Here is a 9,065-nt window from a genome sequence, read left to right as displayed (position 1 = left end):
TTTCCCTGAGTACCTGCACATACTGAGCACCTGCCAGCAAACACCTGCTAGTTCCTTGACTATTCACTGCGAAGTAATTTATCAACAGTGGGAGTTAACATTCAGACCCAATAAAATCTTTCAGTATTAGCACAATAACCCCCAAACTGCACAATCACTACTGCTGTTACACAGTAGCACAAGCTTACTTGTTCCTCGGCCACAAGCAGCGGATGCGTGGATTCTTCCCCCACCGAAGGCAGGCGAGCACTGCCCACGGAAGGATGCCGGCTTGAAGGATGGGATGAAGCATCTCCAAAGGAAGGGTACCGGGGATATCCGTTAGGTAAGTTCTGAGCAGCAAACCCTGGAGCTGGGTTTTGGTTTATTCATGCAAAAATAAAGACAGGATAGAAAGGTAGGGCAGGGAGAATAAAGACAAATGAGAATCTAATCAGCACCAAGGATTAAGGAAGGTATTTCTGGGAAGACACAGCAGAAATCAGGACAGATATCACCATGCCCTTCTTCAGATAATATGCAATATTTACTGTAGTCATTTAAAAGTATTTATAACTACAGCTAACAGTTTCTAAAAACTGACAATTATTATACTTCTGTTAACCAATGGTGATTTCCAGTGTGTTGATGCTGAAGCATCTACAACTTTTCTGATAAACTGTGTTACTCAGAGCATAAGAGGGAAGATGGGTACTCACTTGTAGGTGTTCGAGGTGTTCTGGGGACTTCTAATTCTGTTTGATGATTATTTCTTTCTACAACTGGCTCTTCCACCACATTTATACTATTATTTTGCATAATCTCTTGCAACATGTTAAATAACTCTTCTGCACGGGCACACTTAAAGGCAAAGATTCCTACAAATAAAAACCAAAGTCTTTAAAAAAGCCACAGGAACGCATATCAAAGAACAAAATTACCAAATAATCATTCTATACACCAATAGCAAGATAGGCCCTTTAAATAAATGCATGGCAAATTAATCGTATGCCCTGTTTAAAAACATAATCCCAAAAGAAAAGCTCATAGAATAATTTTCATTTGCCTGAGGGAGACGGCCTAAAACAAAGCAGACAAATCAATACTCACTCTAGTAAACATTTTACCAGCAGGGGGAGCCCAACTCTCCATGACCAAGGTGACTATCTACTATTTACCATTTACCAGGCCCCTTGCTGGGATTTTACAGTATTACAATAATTACAACAATTGTGCAAGAAAAGTATTGCCAATCCCTTTTCATAAAGTTAAACAGAGGTTATGTACTTTTCCAAGGCCATTAAAGTAGTAGGTAGCAAAAAAAGTCAAATTACATTCTGTTTGACTCCAATGTTTAGGTTCTTTTCCCAACAAGTTATAATGACAAAGATTCTTGGTCAATTTAGTGGGACTAATGATTTACTAAAAATTCTAGTTAAGATAGGTCAAAGTTTCTGACAGAAGATATAACTAATAAATACTTGTAAGTGAATACATGATTTACAATATCTTTTCTGAACAAACCATTTACTTTTGGAATTTTCTTTCAACAAAAAGCAAAATATTAATTCAAACACTGTACTAGTATATAGAACAACTGCAAGAACAATATTTCACATATGATAACAGTTGGAGAAAACAAAGGCTAGAGCTACCTACCTTGTCCAGTTTGACACCTTCGACCACTTTCAAAAGAAAAGAGATTGGAGTCATAGCCATAGCGTCGTAGGCAGAGGTAGTGCCATTTGACCGAGTCCCGTTTGCGAGTATATAAGATCAGTTCTGTGTCTGTAAGTTCCATTATGCCAGAACCTAACTCATTCCCATCATCATCCACATTAATGACCTGGAAAAAGAAGGCAACAGTAACAAATATTTCACCAATTATTCAGGAAATGCATTGTTGTTGATTGGTTATCTGCTCATTTGTTTATTCATCAGTATAATGTGTAGGCATGGACTATGTAATAGTGTAATATCCAGTTAACAGCGGTAAGGAATTCATAGTCCCACTGGGGAGACAAGATATATATATATATATATATATATATATATATATATACACACATACACATACATAAGATATATATATACATATATATATAGTGTGTGTGTATATATATATATATATATAAACACGCTAAGTTAATACCATTAACTGTGTATGATTGACTAGTGTAACAGAGGCTGTAGAAGGCAGAAACTGTAGCCTAACGTTGGAGACATCATCTCACAAGGGGAATTTCACTAGATGTGGGCATGATTAAATTTATACAGGAAATCAAATAAGAGGGGAAATCTGGTGAGTCAGGAGAGGCACAATCCATCATGCTGATACAATGCTGAAACAGAATTGAGAAGGTACCCTTCAAAGAGACCAGAATAGGATCAGCACAGATTTCATGTAAGGAAAGGTCTTATCCTGCTGAGCTTCTAGAAAAAAAAAAAAAAAGCCCAACAACTAAGAATAGTAGGTAACATTTATGGAGAAGTTACTTTTCCCCTGGGACTGAGCAAAGTGCTTTACAAATATTTTCCTCATACAATCCTTCTAACAACCCTGGACTGCAGGTCTCCACTGTACAAAACTGGAATTAAGATTTAGTGACAATGTAACCTGTCCAAGGTTGCAAAGCTATGAAGTCAGAGGGCTGAATCCCACTGGGGTTTGTGAATCCAGAGGCTCTGATGTAGAGCAGACAGACACTTACATCTGTAGAAGAATTCAGCTTACAGGTAACACCAAAGAAGTTCTAGCAAACAAGCTGGTAAATCATGAAAGAGGAGGATTAATTTTATGGCAACAAGGGGATGGATCACAGAGTTAAGTGGAGGCAAAGCTCATGGGAATCATGGCTGCAATGTGGTGATGAGCCTGACGAGACAGATGTAAATTGTGGCATTTTAAAGAAAGTACTGCCATAACTGTAGCAAGTTCAAGTTCAACAGAGAAGAGCAAAGGAAAACCAAAGAGGATTCCATACTGTTAGAAAGAAGATGCTGTACCATTTATTAAAACAAGAAAAGGCAGATGGAAAAAAAGAGTCTGGCGATAAGAGCAAGGAGGAAAGATGTAGCGGGGGAAGAGAAAGAAGGACATTTAAGTAGGCAGCAACAGAGACAGCTCCACCAGTTGTACTGACCTTAAATTTGTTCCGATGGTTATCTGGGACAGCGTCTTTATCTGGACAGCTACAACAGCTACCCATGGCTTCTTCAGAAGACCATGTGAGCACTACATGAGAAATAATTTGAAAGAAAATATTAAATGTGGGATACAAAATTCAAGGGAAAAGACTGCAGAAATCATCTAACACAAGCTTTATTTTGACGTGGAAAACAAAGCCCAATAAGTATATGGCTGAAGCTAGATTTCATGTGAATCACTTGGTCAGTTCTGCTCAATGATGAGAATAAATTCTGTGAGGAAGACACTACAGAAATCTGGAATTTCTACTTTAATTTACGAAGGTCTGTCTAATCTTATATTATCTAAAATACAAGCCAAATTAAGGTCTTATATTTAAGACTGTTTTACATAATTAATTTATAGTTATTTAATTAAGAGCTAATCATGGAATTAACCCTTATAGATTTATCAAGAATTTTACATATCTTTAAAAGACTGAAACAGGGATGCCAGAATTCCAGCTCAGCAGGTTTTTTGACTTTTGTTACTCATTGTAGTATCTTTTAAGTACCCCACAAGATAAGAATTCATTGGTAGGGGCGGGCATTGTGGCACAGTGGATTAAGCTGCCATATGCAATGCCTGCATCCCATACTGGAGTGCCTGGTTTGGGTCCTGGCAACTCTGATCCAGCTTCCTGCCAATGCACCTGGAAAGGCAGCAAATGATGCCGCAAGTACTTGAGTCCCTGCCACCCATGAGGGAGATCCAGATGAAGTTTCAGGATCTTGGCTTCAGCCTGGCCCAGCTCTGGTTGTTGCAAGCATGTGGGGAATGATCCAGCAGATTGAAGATTTCTCCGTCTGTCTGTCTCTGTCTCTCTCTTTCAAATAAATAAATCTTCTTAAAAATTGGTAAATAAGACAACAATATCAAATTTGGAATAGTGTGTTAGCAAGAGAGAATGGAAAGTCGAAACTTAAGCAATAATGTAATAGTACTAGCAAATTGAGATGGCATTTCTATTTAATTCTTCTTTCCCACAGGTTATGCAGGTGACTAAGTGTTCAAGGGCATTCAAAATGAACAAAGGAAGAATTTGAAGCCTCACTTATGCACAAGGGAAAGAATCAGAAGGAACATGACATTTGACAAAGGGGACAAGAAGGAGCACCAAACATTACAAACATAAATCTGACTGAAACTTGCTTAAAACCCTTCAGTGGCTCTCCACCACACACAAGACGAAAATTTTTAACTCTGTGTGACAGGAGGTCCTTCACAGTCTGGTCCCTTTCCGCAGGTCCAGTCTAAGGTCCTCCTCTTCTATGCTTCAAGCCCCACCCTTGGGTCCAGGCAGACTGCATAAGCTGCAGATTGCCCAGTGCACCTTGTTCTCTCACATCCTCCCGTCTGCTGCCACCCCCCCACCCCACCCCCCCCGCCACCTCTGCTTGCTTGAGACTCAAGAGTGCAGCATCTCTAGGAAGCCTTCTCTTACTCCAACCAACCAGGGGGCTAAATATCTTAGGTACCCTAAGCTTCCCAGAGTCACAGCATCTACTGCACTTTGCACTTGGTAGAAACTCTGATCAGTTGTGCGTCTCTTTAGCTATCCTTTCTCCCTCCACTGTACGAGCCTTCCCAGCAGGGATGGACCTTACTGCCTAGTGCCTCACACAATCCCTGGCACAGAGAAGGGCTTTAGGCCCTTTGTGGACTGCATGGACTATGCCAAACAAAGGTGAAGAATGCCTGGCAGGTGTAAGTATTAAGATAAGAAAGTACACTGTACATAAACTAAAAGAAGCACGTATAACACTAAAGCTAATTAAAATTCAAGATATTTGGCATTCTGCTCTAATAAGACACTCAAGAATCACAGTGGAAATATGACTAAATCATTATCTGTGGGGCCGGTGCTGTGGCATAGCGGGTAAAGCCACTGGCTGCAGTGCTGGCATCCCATATAGGTGCCTGTTCAAGTCCCGGCTGCTCCACTTCCAGTCCAGCTCTCTGCTGTGGCCTGGAAAGGCAGTAGAGGAAGGCCCCAAGTCCTTGGGCCCTTGCATCAATGTGGGAGATCTAGAAGAGGCTCCTGGCTTCGGAACAGCACAGCTCTGGCCACGGTGGCCATCTGGGGAGTAAACCAGTGAATAGAAAACACTGTCTCTCCCCCACCCCCTCTCTCTAAGCCTCTGTGTAACTCTGCTTTTCAAATAAACAAATAAATCTTTAAAAAAAAAAAAAAAGAAGAAGAAGTGGAGCAGCCAGGACTCGAACCAGTGCCGTATGGGATGCTAGTGTCACAGGTGGCAGCTTTATCTGCTACTCCACAGCACTGGCCCCATCCTAGGATATTCTTAACTTGAAAAGTGCATTAGGGTAATCCTCTACCAGCAGTGCCGGCAACCCATATGGGTACCGATTTGAGTCCCTGCTGCTCCACTTCCAATCCAGCTCTCTGCTGTGGCCTAGGAAAGTAGTGGAAGATAGCCCAAGTCCTTGTGCCCTTGCACTCGCGTGGGAGACCCAGAAGAGGCTCCTGCTTCCTGGCCTCGGATCAGCACAGCTCTGGCCATTGCAGCTATCTGGGGAGTGAATCAGTGGATGGAAGACCTCTCTCTCTCTCTGCCTCTGCCTCTCTGTAACTCGGCTTTTCAAATAAACAAATAAATAAATCTTTTTTTTTTTTTTTTTTTTTTTTTGACAGGCAGAGTGGATAGTGAGAGAGAGATAGACAGAGAAAGGTCTTCCTTTGCCGTTGGTTCACCCTCCAATGGCCGCCGCAGCCGGCGCACTGCGGCCGGAGCACCGCGCTGATCTGATGGCAGGAGCCAGGAGCCAGGTGCTTTTCCTGGTCTCCCATGGGGTGCAGGGCCCAAGGACCTGGGCCATCCTCCACTGCACTCCCTGGCCACAGCAGAGGGCTGGCCTGGAAGAGGGGCAACCGGGACAGAATCCGGCGCCCCGACCGGGACTAGAACCTGGTGTGCCGGCGCCGCTAGGCGGAGGATTAGCCTAGTGAGCCGCGGCACCGGCCCAAATAAATAAATCTTTTAAAAAATCATTATCTGTACATGCATTTAAGGGAAGAAAAAGATGTAAACAGATATTGCACTATAATCAACTTTGTACTAAAATATGGAGTAGAGTACTGTGGACAAAAGGGAGTAAATGACTGGGTTAGTCACAGCAGGAAGTAGACTTGAGCTGGGACTTTTCAAAAGTGAGCAGAAAAAATGTGCTAGGTAAAAAACCGAAATAGGCACATTGGACGGATAAAAGGTCACATGCAAAGGCGAAGGTCGTGAAAGGTCACATGACACTCAGGTGTTCAGTACACACTGAGGTGTTCAGTACAAATGGAACAAAGGGTCGGCTGTAATCCAAGTGGGGCCAAACCATAAAGCATTCTGGACAATGAGCTAGGGATGTGGGACTTGATCTTCTGACCAACTACAAGCTAGTGCTACCTCTAGTGGTCCCATGGCAGAACCTGTGTAACTTCATCGTGAACCAGTAGATATCACTCTCTGTCTCTCCCTAATTCAGCCTGTCAAATGAATAAATAAATCTTTCTTAAAAAGATTTAAAAAAATTTTTTTTATTCATTGAAAGGCAGAGTTAGAGAGAGAGAAAGAGAAACAGAGAGAGAGAGGTCTTCCATCTGCTGGTTCACTCCCCAAATGGCCACAACGGCCAGGGCTGGACTGGTCCAAAGCCAGGAGCAAGGAGCCTCTTCTGGATCCACCACTTGGGTGCAGGCATATTAGCAAGGAACTGGATCAGAAGTGGAGCATCCTGGACTTGAACTTGCTTAACCTGCTGCGCCACAGCGTCAGCCCCATAAATAAATCTTAAAAACAAATAAAAAGACTATTTCTTAAAAGGAGCAGCAAAACATCCTTCTACTTGCTGCCTCCCTAGTCAACCTGTTAAGCAGAGCTTTCTGTGTTGGCAGGTGTGGATGTGAGGCAGTGTAGCCTACCGCAACACGTCCCACCCTGAATGTGCCGCTCAGGATAACAATGAGTAATGAAATGTCTAATATGTGACACAAAAGCTTTGAGCATCAAGCTAAAGATAAAATACTTTAAGCTACACATGATAAAAAGCCACTAATGTATTTTAAGTAGGAAAGTGAGATAGACATGCATTTTAAATACCTCCATCTGCAGGATAAATTTAAGCAGGAATTTAGCTCAGAGCAAAGGAAATCAATTTGGGACTGCTGAAAAATGAAATATGATAGAGATCTAAAACCAGAACATCAATAGTAGGAATAAAGAAGAAACGTCTGAGTATAAGAACAATTTTGGAGGAAAAGTCAGCAACATCAAGTAGCGGCCTTGGCATAATGGAAAAAGAGGCAGCTTCCAATCACAACAGATCAGGAAAAACTGGCAGTCTTCAAGTGGAAGCGAGCATGGCTAGTTCAGCTTCACACGTGCAGACTAGCCACGTGGCAATACGCAAGAGAGGTGAGTACCCGAGCATGGGTCTGAGGGAGGAGGCAAAGCAGCAGAGAACTTGCAGTGTCTGAAGCTATGGAACAGATGAGTCTACTCAGGGACAATATGAAGAGAGGTCTGTGGTTGCCATTCGGGGAGGGGGGACGGGGTACAAATGAGTTTAAGTACAGGAATAGAAAAGAGTCAATGAAGAACAGGAGGGGGAGGACTGAAATGTACAAATTAAGAAAAGAGGGCATTACCCACATGGAATGGTAGGGAAGGATGCCAAACTGCAATAAGGCAGTAGCCCCAGTAGGGTAAAAACTATTCTTTCAAGCATCGGCTGAGAAAGAAAAAGTGCAGCACTAGAGTGTGCACAGATACAGGTTAAAAAAAAATATATAGGCCATGGCTGGCACTGTGGCGTAGTGGGTTAAGCTGCCACCTGCAGTGCTGGCATCTCATATGGGCACTGGCTCAAGTCTGGGCTGCTCCACTTCTGATCCAGCTCTCTGCTATGGCCTGGGAAAGCAGTAGAAGATGGCCCAAGTCCTTGGGCCCCTGCACTCATGTAGGAGACCCAGAAGAAACTCCTGGCTCCAGGCTTCAGACTGGTACAGCTCCAGCCATGTGGCCAATTGGAGAGTGAAACAGCAGATAGAAGACCTCTCTCTCTCTGCCTCTCTTCTCTGTGTAATTCTGACTTTCAAACAAATAAATAAATTAAAAAAAAAAAATGCCTGGGCAGGCACTTCGGGGGTATTGGGTTAAGCTGCTGCCTGCAGCGCCAGCATAACATATGGGTACTGGTTCAAGTCCCAGCTGCTTCACTTTTGATCCAGCTCTCTGATAATGCACCTGGGAAAGCAGGGTAGGATGGCCCAAGTGCTTGGGCCCCTGCACACACAGGGGAGACCTGGAAGAAGCTCCCGGCACTGGCCTGGTCCAGCCTTGGCCATCTGGGGAGTGAACCAGACAATGGAAGCTCGCTCGCTCACTCACTCTCTCTCTCCCCCAACTCTGACTTTCAAAAAAATAAATAAAGCTTAAAAAAGAGAGAGAGAAAATGCCATTTGAATTATTATTATTTTTTAAAATTTATTTATTTGAAAGGCAGAGTTACAGAGAGTCAGAAGCAAAGGCAGAGAGGTCTTCCATCCTCTGGTTCACTCCCCAAATGGCAGCAACAGCCAGAGCTGGGCCGATCTGAATCCAGAGGCCAGAAGCCAGAAGCCAGAAGCCAGGAGCTTCTTCTTGGTTTCCCACATGGGTGCAAGGTCTTGGATCATCTTCTACTGCTTTCCCATTCCATAGCAGAGAGCTGGATCAGAAGTGGAGCAGCCGGGACTTGAACCAGCACCCATATAGCATTCTGGCACTGCAGGAGGCGGCTTCACCTGCTATGCCACAGCGCTGGCCCTGTTATTTATTATCTTAAGATAACAAGAATTTAAGCAACTTTGTCATCATCAGGTCAGGAAAGATTCAAAAACAGGAAA

At 43.1% G+C, this 9,065-nt stretch overlaps 1 protein-coding gene across 5 annotated transcripts in view; it reads right to left on the bottom strand.

Annotated features, from left to right (window-relative positions):
* The window catches only part of FRS2 (fibroblast growth factor receptor substrate 2), a 120,052-nt gene that overhangs the window by 7,036 nt on the left and 103,951 nt on the right, over positions 1-9,065 (bottom strand). For all 5 annotated transcript variants that reach the window (XM_070052611.2, XM_051845655.3, XM_070052609.2 and 2 more), the window contains 4 exons: positions 3,123-3,214; positions 1,639-1,825; positions 699-857; positions 189-352 (listed from right to left, as the gene is read on the bottom strand). In XM_070052611.2, the coding sequence (XP_069908712.1) occupies positions 189-352; positions 699-857; positions 1,639-1,825; positions 3,123-3,188 (576 nt within the window). In that variant the 5' untranslated portion in view covers positions 3,189-3,214. The remainder of the gene's footprint in view (positions 1-188; positions 353-698; positions 858-1,638; positions 1,826-3,122; positions 3,215-9,065) is intronic.

The sequence above is a fragment of the Oryctolagus cuniculus genome, chromosome 11 (genome assembly GCF_051225735.1).
Source record: "Oryctolagus cuniculus isolate XC-2025 breed Fujian yellow rabbit chromosome 11, ASM5122573v1, whole genome shotgun sequence".
In the NCBI taxonomy this organism is placed as follows: Eukaryota; Metazoa; Chordata; class Mammalia; order Lagomorpha; family Leporidae; genus Oryctolagus; species Oryctolagus cuniculus.
This window is presented reverse-complemented; position numbering and strand designations above follow the sequence as displayed.